This window comes from Rhinatrema bivittatum, chromosome 3 (genome assembly GCF_901001135.1).
Source record: "Rhinatrema bivittatum chromosome 3, aRhiBiv1.1, whole genome shotgun sequence".
Classification (NCBI taxonomy): Eukaryota; Metazoa; Chordata; class Amphibia; order Gymnophiona; family Rhinatrematidae; genus Rhinatrema; species Rhinatrema bivittatum.
In genome coordinates this window covers 172,050,624-172,072,933 of record NC_042617.1, presented here as the reverse complement: position 1 = coordinate 172,072,933, position 22,310 = coordinate 172,050,624, and the positions used below count along the sequence as shown (strand labels likewise).

General features: G+C 45.0%; 1 protein-coding gene across 2 annotated transcripts in view; it reads right to left on the bottom strand.

Annotated features, from left to right (window-relative positions):
• Positions 1-22,310, bottom strand: part of AHCTF1 (AT-hook containing transcription factor 1) — a 564,884-nt gene that overhangs the window by 101,665 nt on the left and 440,909 nt on the right. For both annotated transcript variants that reach the window (XM_029593945.1, XM_029593946.1), the window contains exon 31: positions 14,512-14,606. In XM_029593945.1, coding sequence (XP_029449805.1) covers positions 14,512-14,606 — 95 coding nt within the window. The remainder of the gene's footprint in view (positions 1-14,511; positions 14,607-22,310) is intronic.

Genomic DNA, 22,310 nt, shown 5'->3' with positions numbered 1-22,310 from the left:
TACAAAGATGGATTGTACAGAGTTGAGTCTACCTTCTCAATGGTGATGGTACTTGGGGTAATTGACTTGGGGTAATTGATGACAAACCCCAAGGCTTAGAGTGGTCTGCACAGTCAGGGCTAAAGCACTCATAGCCCCTGTGCGGGAATCGCTCTTGATCAACCAATTCTAGGTACAGGAAAACATGCACTGTCTGATACCTGAGATAGGCTGCCACCACTGCCAGGCCCTTGGGGGCTGAGGCCAACTCGAAAGGCAGTGCCCTGTATTGGAACTTTTCTTTTCTATACCGACCTTCATGTAAAATACACAAAGGTCGGTACATATTGGTAATGGTCGGTACATATTGGTAATGAACCTTCTCCATCATAAAGCGGAGGTATTTTCTGTGGCCGGGGAAAAATGGCTATGTGAGTGTAAGCCTCCTTGAGATCAAGGGAATAGAGCAAATCTCCTCTTTTGAGGAAGAGAATCAGCGTACCCAGAGAGACCATCTTGAACTTTTCTCTTGCGAGAAACTTGTTCAATGCCCTGAGGTAGAGGATGGGACGCAAGCCGCTGTTCCTTTTAAGAATGAGGAAGTCCTTGAATAGAATCCTCGGCCATGCTGGGGGCGAGGGACCAGCTCTATTGCGCCTGCTGACAAAAGCACAGAGAGCTCTGTTTGAAGTATCACCTGCTGGGCGGTTGAACCATATGATGGAAATGGGGGAGAGGTCTCTGGGAGAGCAGGCTGAAGTTGAGATGGTACCCCTGATGAATGATGGTTAAGGACCCAGCAGTCCGAAGTGATCTCCTCCCAGCGATGGGCGAAACAGAGAAGCCTGCCACCCACTGGGGGATCCAGCAACAGTGGTGCTCTCAATCGACTCATGCTCCCTCGCCACCAGTCAAAACCCCGTAGTCTGAGCTTGCTGAGGCACTGGCTGGGGCCTAGGTGCTCGTGGCTGGCGGGGGCGACCCCTGGAGCTACTGCGTGGTGCCCAAGCTCAGGAAACCAGAGGACAATACTTCCTCTGCCTATAAAAAGGCTTCCGGGATCCTGGCCTGGAGGATTTCCAGGTCGAGGATGTGGCATAGAAGCGCTAGCAGAGAGCTGTTGAAGGGTATCATGGTAGTCCTTCAATTGCGCTACCACATCTCAGACCTTATCCCCAAAGAGGTTGTCACCTGTGTAGGGGAAGTCAGCTAGCTACTCCTGTACCTCCGGATAAAGGTCGGAAGCTCTGAGCCAGGCCATTCTCCAGGCATCGATGCCAACCACTGCTACGTGGGCTTCCGTCTCAAAGACATCGTAGGTGGAATGCACCTCATGCTTGCCAGCTTCTAAAGCCAGCAGGATGATGGCCGAGAGATCCTCCTGTTGTTGAGGCAAGCCCTCCGTGAGATCCTGAACCCATTTCCAGAGGCTCCGGTTGTACTGGGCCATGTAAAGCTGGTAGGTGGCAATACGGGTGACTAGCATACAGACCTGGAAGACCTTCCTGCCTAAGGCATCGAGCTCCCTATGCTCTCTCCCCGGGGAATGGCAGAGGCGTGTGTGCGGGAGTGCCTGGCTTTTTTCAAGGCAGACTCCATGACCACCAACTGGTGGGAGAGGTGCTGCTTCTTAAACCCCACAGCTTATTGCACCAAATAGGTGGCATCAGCCTTTCTATTCACAAGGCAAACAGATCAGGTGCACCCACATTCGATGGAGAAGGTCCTTGAAGATGTCATGGATGGGACCCGCCACAATATCCTTGGGAGCGTCGACAAACTGGAGTACTTTTCAATATCGTGTGTCACGCATCCTCCTCCGTAACTGGAAGGGGATGGCTGAGGCCATGGCCCTAACAAACCCCATGAAGGACAAGTCCTCGGGGGTGGGGGGGGTGGGGTGGTTAACCAGTGCTGTTCCTCAGGTGGGGAGGGGTCCAAGAGGGGGGTCGTCTGAGTATTGGGAGGACAACTCCATGGAATCATCTCACCAGGGGTTAATAAGGCCCTTCCCTCCTCACTGGGGCCAGTGCGACGCAGGTGAGGCCCATTGGGAGGACCAGAGGCCGCGGGAGGCTGGAAGAACCCGGCGCTGGTCATGTCTTCCTCCTCGGAGGACCCGATCTGGTGGAGGGCATCGGTGGCAGCTGGAGAACCGAAGGCTCCTTGGGCAGCGGTTGCATTGGTAGGGCGTCTAAAAGGATGTCCAGAAGCCCCAGCAGGGGTGCGAGAATCGATGGTGGAGGCTCAGGCACCGGTATGGGGGCCGCTGGTGCAGGCAGCTCAACATTCTGGCGCGGCCTGAGCACCACGGACTGCACCCTACAGCCAAGCTCCTCCTGAAAGTCTGGTATGGCCAGGGCTGAGGGATGGGGACGAGGCGTCACTGGCCCTTTCCCGGGTCTCCAAAGTGGTATGGGTGCCTGGCACCAATATCGATGGGGAACGCCTGAGACTCCTGGGTACATTGGAGGATGGGAACCCCGATGGTGCTGCACCGGAACCGGAAGCCGAATGTTACCACTGGCGATGCTTAAGGGATCTCCCACGGTGCTCGGCCCAGTCTTTCCCTGGTGCCGAGGAAGCAGAGAACCCCGAAGTCCAGGATAGCTGTGAAATCACTGAGGACCTGTCGCCATCCCCATGATCCTTCAAGGAACTAGTGAGAGTAACAGCGAGAGGGAGCATATCAAGGTGCTCCCTGCGACTGCTCAGCGTCGAAGGCTCCTATGCAGGAGTGGAAGCAGCAGACTTTGAAGAACCAAAATTTTCTCCATCTTATCAAAACATGCCTGACAGACTTTTGGGGGGGGGGGGTCATCTGGTCACATAGATGACACCCACGGACGTTGTGCGAGGCCCCCAGGTGGAGGAGGCAAACCTCATGAGGATCCATGATGAACATGGTCTGCGGGCACAGACGAAAACTGGATGCCATGAAAAAACACCTGGCGGAACTGCAAGAAGGGTAGTCAAGAATCAACTGCAACAAAAGACAAAAGGTAGTAAAAAATAAAAAAAACCCAAAAAAACAAAAAAAAACGAAATGCACCGAGGAGGCACTGACCGCGAAGGGGGACCCTGCAAGGAAGGAAGGAAAAACCCCAAAACTCTCCAGAAAATTAGAAAAGAGAGGAGCTCCACGAACCGCAAAGCAACTGCACTGCAGAAAAGAAGAAACTGAAGGGGGACCTCACATGGATGAGCAGATAGTGGCATACTGGGCATGCTCAGTGTGCTGCCTTCAAAGCTTCTAGAAACTTTGACAAAAGTTTTCTATGCCAGGCTCCATCGGATGATGTCATCCACATGTGAGGACTACCATCCTGCTTGTCCTAGGAGAATGCAGTGTTAGGTCACTTTTATGACTGCAGTACACAACTTGTGCTTGCCATGAGGAACCCCCCCAAAAAACACTAGAGAGCAACTAGTAGTGCCCTCTGCTTTAAAATCTTGGTGACCAGCACTCGTGCAGCAATAGCCCATCCTAAAGAATGCAGCACATATAAGCATAACAGCACAGCACTAAAATCTTGGTGACCAGCACTCATGCAGCAATAGCCCATCCTAAAGAATGCAGCAAATATAAGCATAACAGCACAGCACTTGTGGGTAGAATTCCACGTCACAGCAAAGACCAAGCATCACCTGTTAAGAGTCAGCACTGCTAGCTGCCAAAAAGCAATCAAGAGTGAGTAATGGCACCCTTTGGTGCGAAACAGACAATGAAGCTTATATCTTGATGCAATGATGACCCCGCTATCTCAGGTGCAGCATTCCCTAGCACAAAGAATGCCACCTGCTGGCACCTGAGGTGCTTTGAGGAGTAGATGACCCCCGTCGTAGTCGACTGTGCCTAATGCACTCCACTATTTCACTAATTCCTAATGGAGTCAGAATGCACAGTGTAATATAGCATTCCGAGGGCCATGGTGGTGGGTGACGTTCTGCAGTGTCAACCCATGGTGCCAGATAATGCTCCAAGAAGCAGACTGCAGCCCTTAAAATCATGTTGAGTAGCTCACCATCCTTCCCATTTTGAAACGGCATCAGGGAAGCCAATGGTGGTACCCTGCAGCATCCGACTGTGTCCACTGATACCCACAGTGGTGGCAGCGTCCATGATGCCAACAGCGCTCTTTGAATGCACCAGTGATGGATCACACCTATGGCACCAAAAGACCCTGTTCCAGGGCTTTGATGATGATTTGACCATGCCACAGGCGCTCAACATGTTCGACGGCATCAACGGCCTATAGCACTATCAATGGTGCTTTAGGCGCCTGCAGATGCAGATAGTTCAGTGGCACCTATGGAGCCCATGGTGCCCGAAGACAGACTTGCTGATGGCGAAAAATGTCAAGGGTTGACAGCACCGATGGAAACCACTGTGTTCAAAGGCGTCGATGATCAGGTGGTACTGACACTCATGCCTGAAAGCAGAGGCCCTGTGCCACAGTCACGCAATACCAACTATAGTGTCAAGGGAACTGGTGATGGTTGGTGCCATCAAAGGCTCCCCTTAACTCACCTATACGCCTGAGGGCATTGATGTTGCAAACGAAAGTGTCCCTCGACAGTGCCCATGGCATACGATAGCCTTGATAGTGATGCTGGCGCTCAGCGGCACCAATAGTGCTTGAAGCTCAGCGGCACCCCCAACATCCTGTGCTGGATGTCGCCTCAGGGTGCACCTGATGGCTGTATGCCAATCGATAGTATGCCAAGGTGCCCTCCGGTGCTCAATGGCACCCCTGACATCCAGACACAACAAAGGGGCTCATCGGCACCCACAATAATCAGCAGCCTCAAGGGGACCTGCCTTTGGAGCACCCACAATGCTTTGGCATTTTTAGTTTGTCTCGGATTAATAATGACCCCGGTGCTCATTGGCACCAAGGCCGTTCAAGGCCTGAAGGTGATTGTCACTTGAGGGCTTCTGTGGTGTTCAGGGCGCACCGGCACTCAATGGCCTTAAGGACGACTAGGGAGCTTGGTGCTCCATGGTGGCGATGGTGCTCGATCTTGTCAAGAGTGGCCATGGTGGTGAATGGCATCACCGAGACCCATGGTGCATGATGGTCACCATGGCCCTCGATGATGCTACTCTGCGGCATCAAGGGCCCTGGTGCATGATGGTGTTCAGGGACGACAGCTGTTACTCTGGTGAATAGAGGGCACCATGGCTCTTACAATATTGAAAGTAGCCACAGCACCTTGATAGTATCGAGGATGGCCAAGGGCATCTTGATGACATCAAGGGTGACCATGGCACTATATGGCAGACCCGGCCCCCGACACAGTCCTGACTGACATGTCAGTTCATTGGTGCACTGGCATGGACAACAGATACTGGGCATAACACTGATGGTGTAGCAGCAGTGCTGCTTGCCCAGGCTCCTGCTCACCTCTCTTACAAGGAGACTGCACTGCCATAGCTGGCAACCAGGAGGGGAGACTACATTGTCCAGGACTTCTGCCATGGTGACTAGTTCCTTAGAATGTGGGGAGGATGTACTGGTCTGGATACCCTGATCTCTACTAGGCGAGCTAGTAGGATCTGATGGTTTAAGGTATCAAAAACAGCCAAGATGTCAAGTAAGATTAAAAGATAACTGGTACCTTGCTCAAAACCTCTCCTAATACTACCTAGGTTTGATAAATGTATTTCAATGTGATGATAGGGTATCTGAAGGAATCCCCATGGAATCTTCTTCCACCCATGACCACTGGGGTATGCTGCGCCATTACCAAAATGATGATGAAGGCGACTGAAGAGGGGACCTCAAAACTGACTTCATTTCATTACCTTTCAATCCATGAAGGGACTCCTCTGGAGAAGTAGCACATCAAGGAGGGGACTTTCTCCCACTGCTGGAAGCCCCTGAGGCAAAGTATGAACCTCTGGTGGACTTTGAGTAGCCCCACTATGTGGGAAAATTTCCTCCACTGTGGACAGGATAGATTCCATTCTTCCTCTCCAGTCTTCAGAGGCAAAGAAATTATTCACCAGCTTTGTCAGCTGGGCTCCCACAGCCTGAGGGGACCCTCTGCATTGGAGCTAGCAGAGAGATAGCATCTTTAGAAACCCAGTTTGGTTTCTCCTCACTAAGGATTGCTGATGTTGGTGGCACAAAGTGGTAACTCAGGGTTACAACTGGAGCAGCACAGACACCATCTTGCTGGCCGACGCTAGATTTGATTGATGGTGCTGGTGAAACCTCTTTCTGTGTTATAATGAGATTTTTGAGCTTATGTATCAAGGTGCTGCACATGAAATAGCCTTAATTTAAATTTTTATTGAAACAAAGAAACATTACAAATTCTTGTGCACATTTTTCTGATGCACATCATACCAAATGTACAGATACACTTTCAAACTATACAATTTTCTTTTTTCTTCCCTTTAAGAGACTCCTGCATCTCATATTCATTATCCTCTACATTACCGCCTTCCTTATCCCATATTTCTCATCTCTTCCACTCCTAAAACACCCACCTCTCTCCTCCCACTCCCAAATCCACCCGAAAAACTAACTATAGTATGGGTCTCTACCTAACATGCATCTACCCAGTAGAATAAAAATGTAGGATAAAAGAAACAAGTGGCATCAACACTAGTAATGCAGTATCAAACAGTGAGCAAGCGCAGGTAAGTTCTGTATATAACTGCCCCATATGACCATAAAAGAATGACACTGAAAATCAGAAGCACTGGCCATATTTATTTGTATCGTATTGTGAAATAGATTCTGCCAATGACAATAAGACAGAGGTAAGGGCATCATCCAAACCAAAACAATAGTTTTCTTCCCCAATATAAATGCTTTCAGTGAAGCAGCCTTCAGAGGCAGTGCTGAAGAAACAGACAGCACCCCTTGATCTGTGCCAGATCTGGGTAGAACAAATGGTTCTGCATCATAGGGACCTTCTGCACCATGACTGATAGCGCACTAACGAAGAAACCTCCTGCCTCAGGGTTGAGGACTGTTCCACTTTAGCAAAGGCCTAAGCTAATGGGTTTGGTGTCGACACACAACCCCAGAGAAGAATCCCTTGGGTCTCTTCGGTGTTAATTTTCTGCGCCACACTCAATGACTGACTTGATGGATCCAGGAACCGGCAACATGGTGGTGGTGGTGGGGGGGGGGGGGGGGAGCCTTCCCAGACTTGTGATATAAAAGGGGAGAATTATCCTGCCTTGACTTCTTGCAGCATGATTCTGTCCATATCCCACTCTATGAAGAGCAGTGGTTCTGCTGCTCAACCTCGCGCTGGAGCCTAGCACTTTTAACCAATCGTGCTTTTCATAGGGCCTCTATTTTCCAGATGTGGTACTGTTAAGCCCTTGGGGACATCTTATCCCAACTGCAGCAGTTGGAAGCAACAATCTGGGCCCTGGCACCGACAGCAAATAGAATGTGTATTTGTAATGGACATCAGACACCCATAAATGCAATGCAGGCTGAATGTAAAGACTCGCACCCCGTCAAAGCCACATTCGGAGTCCCTCAAGGATCCTCTCTCTCCCCCACCTTATTTAACATCTACCTCCTTCCCCTCTGTCAACTTCTCACAAATCTAAAAGTTACTCATTTCATTTACGCGGACGATGTCCAGATCCTGATACCAGGCAAAGAATCAATCGCTAAAACACTCAACTTATGGAATAGCTGCCTACAGTCTATAAACACCCTCCTCACCAGCCTTAATTTAGTACTCAACACTTCAAAAACAGAACTTCTGCTCATCACTCAAGAGGACAACAATTACGCTCAGGTGATCCACAACCTCCCCTCACCCCAAATGACCTCCACCACACATGTAAGAGACCTCGGAGTAACTATTGACAACCGGCTGAATTTAAAAAGATTCATCAATAACACAACAAAGGAATGTTTTCATAAATTACTTATTTTAAAAAATTTGAAGCCCCTCCATCTTCAGGACTTCTGAACAGTTCTCCAAGCTATTTTATTCTCAAAAATAGATTACTGCAACTCCCTCCTAGTCGGCCTTTCAGCCTTCACTACCAAACCACTTCAAATGCTTCAGAATTCTGCAGCCAAGATCGTAACCAATGCCAGCAGAGGAGAACACATCGCTCCCATTCTTAAGAACTTACATTGGCTCCCCATTAAATTTAGAATTCTGTATAAAGTACTATGATACACAAAACTATTCACTCTCAAACCTCACTCGAATTAACTTGCCTTCTTCGACATCACTCAGCTTCCAGACCAATTAGAACAATGTACCTAGGTACCCTTTAATTACCCCCTGCTAAGTCGGCTCTTAAGAAACGAGCCTTCTCGATAGCTGGTCCCATGCAATGGAATAATCTTCCCCCGGAACTTCGCCTAGAACCCTGCCTGCGGATGTTCAAGAAAAAACTGAAGACTTGGCTCTTCACAAGAGCCTTTACTTAAAGTCTTTATTACCTAATACCATAGTATCGTTCTTATGTTTGGATGTTTTGCCTTCTCGAGGTTCTCTTTAATCCTTATTATGTATCCCATGTTCAATGTATTCACTCATTTTTGTGTGCTGTAATTTCCAGTTGTTGGTTCTCTGTAAACCGAAGCGATATGTACTAGTACTTGATCTTCGGTATATAAAAGCCTTTAAATAAATAAATAAATGTAGTCTTCTTATCCTTTTCCATTCTCTTTCTTTTTTGTAAAATTGAAAACTTTGGTTGAGGGGCTTCTGAGGCAATTGCAAAAACAAAATGCCACAAGAGAGAATCAGGCCAAAGAATATGCCCAAACAAAATCAGACTGGGATCACATCCCTGCTGGAGCTCAGACTGAGAGGCTCACAAGACATGAAAAACGAACTCCTGCATATGTGCGTCAGTGCAATTGGAAGATATCACCCATGCATTATAGCTAATTTATGCCTGCTTGTCAATGGAGAAAACAACATAATTCACTGGAAGCCCCAATTCTATTTTGACACTTATCTGTTAGATTATTATTTAGGTCGATATTCAAAAAAAGGTGCTTGGATAACTTTGGAAGCTATCTGGTCAAACCTTGGGACTGAAATCCTATCTCTCTATGAGTGGGTAAATTTTGTGTATTTAACTCGTGTGCATAAAATTTACCTGCCATATATAGAGGCACGGATGGAGGCATTCTCTCGATGCAATTAAACTTTGTGCTCAGCATTAATATTCAGCGCTGGCTGGATAAAATTATGTATGTGATTGGAAAAATAGCTGTCCTAAAGTTAGCTTGCTAAAGTTATGTGCATAACTTGATCTGGAAATATTCAGCAGCACTTATGCATAATTCCTGCTGAATATTCAGATAAAGTTACATGCATAACTGTGTGTCTAACTTTCCCATCTTACTGAATACTGACCTCTGTATTTCCAATTAATTATACTGTGGAGCGCAGAATTCCCCCCTGCACAGAATTGCCAAATTTTGCGCAGAAAATAGTAGAGGAGACCTCGGCATGCGCGCAAAGACAAAGGCTCACGTGTGCCATGGGACGCGTTCCGCTCGCAGCGAAGATGAAGGCCCGGGCGTGCTGTTTGCGGTGAAAATGGAAGGCCCCTGTGTGCTGCAAACGGAGTGTGCTCTGCTCGCAGCGAAGATAAAGGCGAGAGAGAGAGAGAGAGTGTGTGTGTGTGAGGGAGAGGGGTGTGAGAGGGGTGTGAGAGAGAAGAGGGGAGGGGAGAGAGGGGAGGGGAGAGAGGGGAGGGTGAGAGAATGGGAGGTAAGAGCTGGGGGGGATGCTTGAGTGTGGGTTTCAGAGAGAGGGCGCCTATATGAGAAGATTGTGAAGGAGTGTGTATGTGTGAGAGAGATTGGGAGCTTGTGTGTATGTAAAAGGGATCGTGTTTATGCAATGGTGCTAGCCTGTGTGAAGGGATTGTGTATGTGTGAGACAGAGCCTGTGTGAAAGGGTGCGTGAGAGAGAGACATAGGTAGCCTGTGTGAGGATATGTGTGTGAGAGAGAAAAGGAGCTTGTGTGGGTGTGTATGCAAGAGAGAGGGCCCTGTATGAGGGGATGTGTGCGCGTGAGAGAGTGAGGGAGCCTGTGTAAGGGTGTGTGTGTATGTGTACTAGAGAAAGGGAGCATGTGTGTGAGAGGGAGGGACAGAGGGAGGGGCAGTATTGAGAACGGGGTCAAACTCTGGGACTGGCGATGGAGTGGAAGGGGTTGAGCCTAGAGGTGGAGGGGGAGAGATACTGGCAGGTGGAGGAGTTGGGGCCTGAGAGGGCAAAGTGGCCAGGGGAGTAGGGAGAGCGCGTGGAAGGGACACTCTTACAGTAAATTTCTAGGGAAATTCTGCTCAAAATATTTAAAATTCTGCATCTTTAAGTAATAACTTTTCTCTGTATTAATTTAAAATGTAATTACTTAAAGACTTTCATGTAAATTGTGTTATTTTGACCAATATAACGTTTGCAGAATTTTAAGATTTTGTGCGCAGAATTCCCCCAGGAATAATCTTATGAAATCCACTACAAATTAATTTTGTGAATGTCAATTAAGCACACTATAAAGGTCAACCAAACATGCTATAGTTCCAGAAGTAAACATAGCGACAAGAGACACATCTATACATCAGAAGTGTGTGAGAACAACCTGCAACACTGGAGAGGCTATGAATGTGTGCCATCCAATGAGAGGTAGCTACACATTTTTCAGAAAAGCATAACGTGCAAGCAAATTCTGTATCTACCAAGACAAAAAATACCTTTATTAATGACAAAATAAAATGAATGGACATTGACATTGACCTGTGAATGGAACAGGCAACAGGCAAAATAGTATGAACATTACCAAATGAGCTTAAAATTATTCTTCAAGGGAAGTGGCTATTTAGTATGCCAGTAAACATAGTACTGCAAGCAGGCCACTTGGAAACAAAGTCACAAGTTTTTGTTGTTCTTCTAGTAGATTGGAATGCCAATGGATAATATTAGACCAAAGAAGAGAGAGGTCCTGATTTTTTTTTTTTTTTTTACATAATCTAAAAGGTTTGAGTCAGTCTGTCTGTTGTAGTGTGGCATTCTGGCCACTACATGATGTGCGGATAGTGGAAATTGCTTAGAGAAAATGTAGCCTTTAGGGGTCAGGTGGCATGAGTGGCAGACTGTGCCAGGGTATGAGTGGCATTCCAATAGCGGAAGATGTAATAGAGGTTGTTCCATAAGTAAAGTGAGAAGCTGTATTGGAGTTCTGCAGGACCCAAGGGAGAGAGATACCTGTGAGAAATTCCAATTGTGGCTGAAGAACTGCATCTGTCTGCTGAACCAGATAACCCGAGCAATACCAGGTAGTTTTCGCTAGTCTAGGTATAAAAGTGGGACTGGCTCAGGTAGGCAGATGTTCAGCTTTAAAGAATGGGAAGATTCTATGTAAATAGAACTTCTGACATCTATCATCAAGAAACTAAATTTTCAACTTTGTTTTAATGACACCCTATCCAGTCTAAATCAATCCCCTGATTTAAATGAAAAGTTAAAACAAACAGAATAAAAAGGCAATTCAGTTCCCACTCTTGTGACTTCAAAACATTTCTGCCAAGTCAGTCCACCTGAGTTTGCATTTCCAAGAAAGAACCTCAGCAGTCATTACCACACCAGGACGATAACTCCTTCCTTACTTGTTTACTACTTATTTACTTCACAAGATTCTGACTTTTCAGCTGTAAGTTCACCACAAGAACCACTGGATAAATAGCATTAATTTCCAATGTCCATATAGATTTCCTTTTCTGCTTGGAAATAGAGGCCCTGGAAAGAATACGTGTTGTGATAGAAGTGCCTACATCCACTCCATCCATGGAGATGAAAATTCACTTACTAGCATTCAAATATACATTTTTTTCTCTGAGTTCCTTTGGTGCAATCTCCAGAAAAGTGAACTCCTGCTCAGACACAACTGGATGCACTGGAACAAATCTGTCTTGGGCAGCATCCACTGTTCTAATGAATTGTGTTATATGATGCATATGAGCCCTGGCCCAGGAAACAAACTAAATAGCAGCTGCCAGTAGTCTCCATAAGTTGCAGGCATTTTTCTGCTATGGTTGCTTCCTGTGCCCTTAACAGCCTGCTCTTTTCTGTCAGAGCACAAATCCTTTCCTCTGAAAGTCTGAAGACTCCCACCAATTTCTGAAGAAACTTTGCTCCCAGGTGACAGGCAAGATTTATTCCAATTAATGACTCACCCATGGGCCAGCAAGATCTGCATCACGCTAAAATGAAGGAACCCTGATCAGCAAATGATCTAAGTACATATACAAACAAATATCTTGTATAACTGCTATCAGAGTCACTAGGACCTTAATACTCTTGGTGCATTACAAATCAGAGGTACTGTTGGTGGTTTATGGCTACTGGAATGTGGTAATAAGTTTCCTAGAGATCCAAAGGGCACAGAAAACCTATCAGCTTGAAAATCTGAATGACAGATGCCAAACACTCCATCTTTAAAGACTTTTGCCTGAAAAACCTGTTGAGTCTTTCCAGTTCCAGGACAGGCCAAAAGCCCTGACCTTTTGAAAGGTATGTAGTAGTTTAAATATATGACCCTGTACCTCTGTTTATGGGACTCTCCTGATTGATTTTTTATGTATCAAGTATCTAATAGCATCCAGAACCTCAGTGCTTTTACTGGGGTTTCATGAAGTATATGAGTTGATAAATAGCTGTAGAAGGCTATTGAATTCTATGTTGCATCTGTCCCTCACAACACAAGAGAACAGAAAGAAAACACAATGGAGGAAAAAAAAACAGAAAAGCCTGACCCCCAGAGCTAAGAGTTCATTTTTATGGCAGGGATTCTTTGATAATTTAAGTTTTCCAGATATTGCTAGATTGTCATGCCTGCCCTGGCAGAAATTGCCTAATTCATCCTGTTTCAGGGAAAACTAATCCGAATGAATTTTTCCCGAAATATCAGGAAAAATTTGTTTTCGCGTTAGTGCCCACTAACTCCCCGTTAGTCAGCGCTAATGTTAAAATGTTAGCGCCCACTAACTCCCCGTTAGTCAGCGCTAATGTTAAAATGTTAGCGCCCACTAACTCCCCGTTAGTCAGTGCTAACGTTAAAATGTTAGTGCATACTAACCCGAAATTCGGGTCCCCACAAATTTCAAAGGCCTGAACCGCGGGAAATACAATTTTTCCCACGGCGGGCCGAAAACAAAGCCCGAACTGAAAGGTTTGGGCTTTGCACATCACTACTACTAGTATATCCACAAACAGCAATAATTCATTTGAAGAGAAGACCCAATATATGTCCCTTGGAAAATAAATCAGCTGACCACAATTTCAATCATAATCTTCTCCTGGCTGTGACCTAACATGCCATGGACTTCAAAACATCATAGGTGGTGTCATAGATAACTGATCTCACTGCCATAAAGTAATGAGAACTTTGAGCTTCTGGAAAGATTATCAGGCTTCACCTGCTAGGTGCAGTAAACTGAGCATATTAATGCCTGCAGGAGGGAATCATCTAACTCAAAAGGAGTACTTGAGAGCTGTGTTTATTCTCTTATCCATATTGTCTTTCAGAGGCAGAATCCTGAAGTGGAAAAGCCATATGCTTGGAGACACATGACATTGACCTAACTTAGGCACAATGCTCAATGGAGCCTGACGAGTTTAGAGGAGGATTCCCCTCTTCTCTGGGTGGGCTCAGCTCACTGCTCACAATCTCTTGTATCATGAGATGAATGGGAAAGGTCCTTGAAAATCTATTTGTGGCTCTTGAATCGCCTATCTGACCCTGCCTAATAAGCATATCCATCTCTGCCTCCTTGAAGCGGTGTCCTCCAGAACTTTACTCCTTCAGATTCAGAACCACTTACAATAAAGGAAAGCAAGGTTATGAAGTTCCTCCTATGGCAGAGAGACTCATGACCTCATCAGCTTTTGACTGCTCCTTGGACTCCTAGAAAGTTCTAAAGAGAATGCAACCCTTGATTAAATACCAGTTTATCTTAGGGCTTGAGATGAGCTAAAGAATGAGCAAAGGCTTAGAGGTGCTCAAACTGGTCCTACGGGCCCTCCCAGCCAGTCGGGTTTTCAGGATATCCCTAATGAATATGCATGAGAAATATTTGCATACACAGGAGGTAGTGTATGTAAATAAATCTCATGCATATTAATTAGGGATATCCTGAAACCTTGACTGGGTGGGAGGCCCATAGGACTGGTTTGAGCACCCCTGTCTTAGACCATTACCCCCTACTGCCCCAATTCTCCCATGGGGAACCAGATACACCTGGGAAACCTTAGTAGTAGCTCAAAGATTCTCATGGACGTCTCTCTGAAGTCCAACCAGTTCTCTGCCTACAGTAAGAACCAATTTTCACAGCTCTCAAGTTGGTCTCCACGCTCCTAGTGAATTCTGAGGTCCTGTCACCCATGTCAAAGAAGCTGCAATTTGCACTCCCACCCAATGAGCAGTCCAATCTACGGACGATAGAATGGCAACAAAATTTTTAAAAAATTGCCTGTTGGCTGTTTAACACATGCTGAGAATATCATACTTACATTCAATATCTGCTACTGCTGAGACCGATATACGTGTATTGGTTTTAGCATCCATCTCCTTTTCTTCCAAAAAGAATGACACTTCAGATTCCTGGCTGAAAATTTCATTAAAACATCCCCAAAAAACAAAACAAAAAAGAAAAACATTTTCACTTCAAGATTAACATTTGCAAGCTAACCTCATTTTATATTTTCTGGCAGCTCAGGGATTAAAAAATGTAAAACTCACAATACTCATGTAAAATTAATATATGATTATGATAAATATTCCACTATGCCTTGTGTGCTTCCAAGGACAATTTGTATTTGGCCCAACATGATTTTCTATATGTTTTTTATACTGAAGGATGCAATGGATTCTCTTTTCTTATTAATATTGTTTAATTTTGTTTACATAAATATTTAATTATATGAAGCAATTCATTAGCAAAAAAAATTCATGTAAGTTAAAAAAAAATCACATTGTGAAAGGAGTTTTCACTTTAAGCAAAATATAATTAAAACATAATGGAGGCAATTTTCAAAGGAGTTACGTGCGTAAATGTAATATACAATCATAGCAATTTTCAAAAGCCATTTACTCGAGTAAAGTGCACTTATGCGAGTAAATCCTATGGACAATTCAATGACGTATATTGTAGCAATTTTCAAAAGACCACTTACTTGAGTAAAGTGCATTTACACATGTAAAACCCAATTTTTTTTTTTTGAAATTTGACAATTTTTATTAGCTGCACAACACACAAAGCCAGGTCATGGCGCACAATTTTAAGCATGAAATGCTTTTTAAAATCAGACAATATATTATTTTGTTGTGCAGATTTGTATCATGAAGCTTATATTATTCTGCAAAATCCTCTCTTTACTACAAAGGTCCCCAAACTTTTCAAGTGAAAAGCCACCTAGGACATTTGAAATCATCAAGAGGGCTAGGCTGGGGTGGGTGTGCCCCCCCACCCAGAGTTTGCTGGTAGTACATATATGGCCCTTTGGAAGATGTGAAATGATGGGAGAGAGGAAGGGACAGGGTTCCTTGGGGTGGCAAATAGAGTACCATTAATATTTCTAGATTTCTTGGAAGCTGGCAATCCTGCCACAACTACAGGAACCCTGCTCCCTGCCTTCCCTTGCATTTGCCCTGGGGTATGTAGGCACATATAGGTGTGTGTTTATGTGTGTGGTGTACCTCCTTCCATTTTCTATTTTACCCTCTTCCTCTCTTTCTTTCCCCTTCACTTTAATTCATTCCCGTCCTTCGCCCATCCTGCTCCCCTCTCATTCCCTTTCACTCACTGCTCATTCAATCCCTTCCTTTTCCCTTCCCCCTCATTCACTCCCCAACCTTCCCTTTCATTCCCTCTCTCTTTTTGCTCACCCCCTCTTTACTAACCCTTTTCATCCTATCTTTCTTTTCCTTCCCCCTCAGCCATTGGCCATTCTAGCCTCAAGCTCGTACCCCACTCAATCCATGCTGCAACGACTCTCTGCATTTGTTTTCTGGGCAGGACTAGGGCTGCTGGAGCTTGAGGGCTCCCAGATGCACATACACCCCTAACCCTCCCACAGCTTGAGCCCATTCGGTACTGAGCTGCAGGGGTTCCTGCCAGGCCACTGTCCCTCCCTGCAGCGCCTTCTGTCCGTGGAAGACCTGAGAACTGCATGCATGTCTCTGTGCCGGCAGTTCAGCTGGCTCTTCTCTTGCAAGTAGGATGTGGCCTCCCCCCCCAGTATCTGTCTTTGATGGCGGGATTTTTCCTTACTGGCAAGTCCTTAGTAATCCTGCTAGCCTTTCACCATGTGTTAAAAATCAAAAAAGCTACTACTTCCTTTGTAAGCCAAATCAGATCACGAGAAGGAAAAGCATGGCGGACTTGGTCCAACCTGTGGCCATAGATTGGGGACAGGGCAGCTCTAGGGCGAATGGCACCCTGGGTAAAAACTGTAGATGGTATTCTCAAACCCCCCCCCCCGCTTCCTGTCCTTGGCATGGATTAGCAGGGACAGGGTATACCACTCGTGGTGAGGACTGGAATGGGGTCCCTCCTCTCCCAGCAACTGCTACTTTGCCCCCTCCCCTAGCATCCATCCCCTTCCCTGCCTTTTATATCCCTTCCCCAGCATCCTTTTCCTGGTCTCTTACTTCCCCAGCATCCTCTACCCTGGCTCTGCCTCCTCCTCAGGCAAAATACATGTTTAGAAACAGAGCTGCTGCTACTGTTCCTCCATGAGAGCATGTTCAAAACTTGCAGGGCAGGCACTTTCTTTGTGGTTCTTGCAATGCACAATATCAGCATACATGACATGCAGGCCTGCAAGTTTTGAACATGTTTGCAGGATTAGCACAGACAGAAAGGAACAGTGGTAGCAGGTGCACAGGCTACCGCTGCTACTCCTCATCTCCTGCTGGGGCTGCATGCAATGAAGTGTGGCATGCATGGCTGCTTAAAGATCCCTGCTAGACCTGGACATGCATACATTATAGGAAGAGTGTTAGTGGTGATCATGGGCCAGTGGCACTCCTTATTGCACAGTGCCCTAGGAAGCTATCCTGCTTGCACTACCCAAAAGACAGCAATGTTTGGGGACCCTTGCTTTATCAAATTTAAAATAAAATTGATAACCCCCAATAGTCCTAATGTTCATAAAGCAGAAGATTCCCAAATTCAGTTGCAACTACCAGGGATTTTTCAGCATTATAAAATATTTCACAGAAAAAGAAAAGATACTTTCAGGTACAAAACTTAGGCCTGGATTTATCAAAATGCGGTAAATACCGCATGCGATAGCAAAAGGGGTGTGTTTTATGCTAATATAGTATTTTTCGCAATTTGCGATAATTACCTGTGCGAAGAGATAAGTTAGTGCACATTGCGATACCACTTCATATTCTGCGATAAGTGCCAAACCTGATGTATGTCCTGCATTCAACCACTGGGGGACCCGTTTTTCAATGTGAGAGAGAGAGAGAGAGAGAGAGAGAGAGAGACTGGCCATAATAGCATGTCCCGTAGATAGGTATTTGTATCCCTAGCATAGGCCCACCTAGTAACTTGAGGCGGGGATTAGGTAAGAGTGTAGGGGGTTAGGGGCCGCTTTCACATTCTACATGAGACGTACGAACAGAACAGTGGTCTATTGTGAAGATTTGCTGGCCTTCGGAGTGAGGAAACTCACCCATCAAGCTAGGTTGAGAGACCCTTGCCCAAATCTCATCTTTGGGTGAGTTTCCTCACTCCGAAGGCCAGCAAATCTTCACAAGAGACCACTGTTCTGTTCGTACATCTCATGTAGAATGTGAAAGCAGCCCCTAACCCCCTACACTCTTACCTAATCCCCACCTCGAGTTACTAGGTGGGCCTATCCTAGGGATACAAATACCTATCTACGGGACATGCTATTATGGTGTCTCTCTCTCTCTCTCTCTCTCTCTCTCTCCTCCCCCCCCCCCCCCCCCGGGCTCTGGAGCCTTCAAATCCTCTGAAATAAGTCTTACGGGACACATCGCAAATGGTGATAAACCCTTTCCGCATGGTCACGACCGGTATCGCACCGCCTAACGCATTTGAAAAAGGTGTGGTTAAAAATCTGTGTTATGGCTGTGCGATACTCTTCGCAGAGAGCCTAGCCCTGCCCACTCTCCGCCCCTACTCCTCCCATTTTTGGAATTTGCATCGCACCATACGATATGGTGCGATCGCATGCGATAAACACGTTTTCGCATGCGTTAAAGGCCTATCGCATGCGAAAACGGGGCTTTTCGCATGCGATAAGCCCTTAACGCATGCGAAAACGCCTTACCGCATTTTGAAAAATGACCCCCTTAGATTGTAAGCCCTCTGGGGATAGGGAAATACCTACAGTACCTGAATGTAAACTGATGTGATATCTCAGATCGAATATCGGTAAATAAAAAAAATTTACTTTTTTAAATCAAAATTAGTAAACAGCAGTAAAATCAAGAAGTTACTACAGCTTATGTTCATCCATGAAAACTGTAGGTGCAAAGCACTTTCTTAATGAGACTAGTGTTCTAAAACAGTGGTTCTCAACCTTTCCCATCGTGACACACCTGACAGACCACGCTCACATGTGTGACACACTGCTCATTACAATTCACGATGGAAATAAAAAGATAAAGGCCCAGTATTACTTTTATTGTTAAGAGTGACACAAGGGAAAGCTAGGTACTCTGTCTGAAAAGAAACTGCATAAATAGTAAACATCCCATACCAAAACAGCACCAATTTCCAGCACTTAAACAGTAACCACCTTACAAGGCAAAACTGAAAATATTACACCAGGCCTTAAAACTCCAATACTCCTACTATTAGGAAAACAATCCAAGCCAAGCTGTTATGGAGCCCTACATAGAAACTACATGCAACAGAAAACCTCACCTCAATCACATGTGCAGACCCTCACCTAACAAAGAATAAAGAGACCATAAAGCATAACTAGAAACATGCAGACAAAAACTGAGCTGGAAATCGCAACAAGCCAGAGAGACTGTATGCAGAGCAACAAAGGAAAAAGAGAAACATCACCAGTCCTCAAAACAAATCAAGAAATATAAAATCAATAGCAGTAAAACCATAATAATAAAAACAGCAGCTTATTTCAAAAGAGCTAATGAATGGAATATCCAATTAAAAACTCATAAAAAATTTCTAGATACCAATAAAATATTTCAAATTAGCAGGCACAAAGATCCAATAATGAAAAATAAGAAAAAAATGCTTTGCACTGCATACCTAGGAATGTTTGATATCCAGGTACTCTGAGATTTGAATTTACAGGAGGGATGGTTTGCTTGCAACTTTCTCCTCTCTCTGTCACACAAGCTCTCTCTCACACTGGCTCTCAATCACACACATATAAATATGCTTTTTTTCTCTCACTTATATAGGCTCTTAATCACACATTTACACACATGCTCTCTCACAGAGACTCATTCAGCCACATGCTCTCTCTCACTTACACACAAGCTCTCAATCACACACAGACACATGCTCTCTCTCTTACTTATATACATGGGCTCTTAATCATACAATCACATGATTTCTCTCACACATACAGATTCTCAATCATACACTTAAATTCATGCTCCCTCTCACACACAAAGGATCTCAATCACACACACATACTCTTTCACACAAAGAGGTTTTCAATCACAAACTTACATGTAGAGGCTCTCAATCACTCTTACATACATGCTATCACACACACACACACACACACACACACAGGATCTCAAACATATGCTTGCTTGCTCATTCATTCACTCTCTCTCCCCCCCCCCCCCACTGAACTAGCGACAGCAGCAGCCTCCTCCACTTTCAGCCTAGCGGCAGCAGTAGCCTCCCTCACTTCCAGCCCTCAGGGACTCGAGAAAGGAGTCCCTTTGACCGCGGGGGCTAAAGTTGCTCCTCTTTTGCTCCGCGTCACACTGCTCTTCATCAGGCCACGCCTCTCTTTTTCGGGCTGATGCTACACACACTAGCATGGTCTCTTCTTCCTGCATGCAAGACTTCTGCACACCACTTCCTCTTCCGGGCCGTGGGAAGAAGAGACCATGCTGGTGCCGCTGACTCCAGCTCTCCTGCCATGTTCCGCCTGGGCTATCAACATTTTAAGCTCGGGCAGAGGAAGCGTTCCTATTTCACTGGGGCAGGGGGAGCAGCTGGGCCAGCGGGGGACTGGGAAGTGTGGAGACACACTTGAATGTGCTTGGCGACACACCGGTTGAGAACGGCTGCTCTAAAAGATTGTACTATACCAGCAGTCAGAGATTAACATATGAAGGAGAAAACATATGAAGGAGAAGTTAGCCACTCACTGGGTTACACAGGGTAATAACTACACTTTCCACATGCTAATCCAGGAGTGGGCAACTTTTTAAGCTGCGACCCCTTTTCCATCACTGCAACTGGCTGTCACCCCAACCTGTTAAGATTACATTATTATATATTAATATATTATATATTTTCTATGTGATATTCTGCCTTTTACATAATTACACACACACCCTCATATACAGTTGTGCTCTTAGGTTTATATAACCCTGGCAGAGCTAATAAAGTGTAACATTTTAAGAAAACATGAGTGATCAGAAAAAAAGACATCTGTTATTTTTAATGTGTTTCAAATTAAACTATTATGCATCACAGAAAAGCACAATCATTAAACAAACCATAGCAATAAGGGAAATAATAAAAAGGTCCTTAGATCTTAATATCGTGTATAGCCCTCTTTTGCATCAATGATGGCTTGCAGTCTTTTGTGATAGCTGTAATGAGACCCTTTATTTTCTCATGTGTTACAGCTGTCCATTCCCCTTGGCAAAAAGCATACAGATCTTATAAATTCTTCAAAACCTTCATTTTCTTCTGCTGCAGTCACTGAAGAGTTGACTTGGCCTTATGTTTCAGATCACTGCCATGTTGGAAAGCCCAAGTGCACCCCATGTACAGTTTCCTGATAGATGAATGCAAATTCTCCTCCAAAATTTTCTGATAAGATGATGCATTCATCCTGCCATCAATTTTGACTAAATTCCCTGTGCGCTTTAGCTCACCCCCCCCCCCCCCCAAAACAACTGAGAACCACCTCCATGCTTTACAGTAGGAATAGTGTGCTTCTTGTAAAGTTGTTTATAGTTGTGACCATAAAGTTCAATTTTGGTCTCATTCTTCCAAATTATTTTGTTCCAGAAGTTTTGAGGCTTCTCTAGGGGCTGTCTGGCGTATTGTAAGCAGGCTATTTTGTGGCATTGGTGCAGTAATGGCTTTTTTCTGGCAACTCTACCATGCAGCCCATTTTTGTTCAAGTATATCCTTTTGAGCATGCTGAAACACCCACCCCATTTTGTTTCAGAGCAGACTATTTCAGTAGAAGTTGCTTGTGAGTTTTTCTTTGCATCCTGTCAAATTTTCCTGGCAGTTGTCTCTGAAATCTTTCTTGGTCTACACCTTGCTATAACAGAACCTATAATTTTCCACTTTTTGATCAGAGTTTTAACAGTACAGATTGGCATTTTCAAATATTTGGATATATTTTTTTATCCTTTTCCTGATTTATAAAGTTGAACTAATTGTGCACGCAGATCCTGTGTCAGTTCTTTTGCTTTCCCCATGCTTCAGTAACCAAAGTCAGTGCAGCCCTGGATAAAATGCACAAGGATTTCTCAAGACCTAAGAAACTCATTGAATATTAATATAAAGACACTAATTACAATCAAACAAGGAACAAGTGTGGTTACCTAATCTTCATTGCCATCTCAATCCGTGTGTGTCAACTTGAGTGTTTATTATCAACCCAGACATTCAAGGGTATGCACACTTTTGTACAGTACCATTTTATTATTTCCCTTAATGCTATGGTTAGTTTAATGATTGTGCTATTCAGTGATGCATAATAGTTTAGTTTGAAACACATTAAAAATGTCTGATCATTTATGTTTTCTTAAAATGCCACATATCTTACAAATCTGCCAGGGGTAAGAACATAAGATATGCCATACTAGGTCAGACCAAGTGTCCAATAAGCCCAGCATCCTGTCTCCAACAGTGGCCAATCCAAGTCACAAGTAACTAGCATGCACCCAAACATTAAACAGATCTCATGGCAAGTCTCCCCTTCTACTATCCGAGAGAGTAAATAACCAATTTACATTAACCTGTTCAAGTCCTTTCATGATTTTGTAGACCTCTATCATATCCTCCCTCCCTCCCCCCCCCCCCCCCAAGTCTCTTCTCCAAACTGAACAGCCTTTCCTATAGGAAGCTGTTACATGCCCCTTA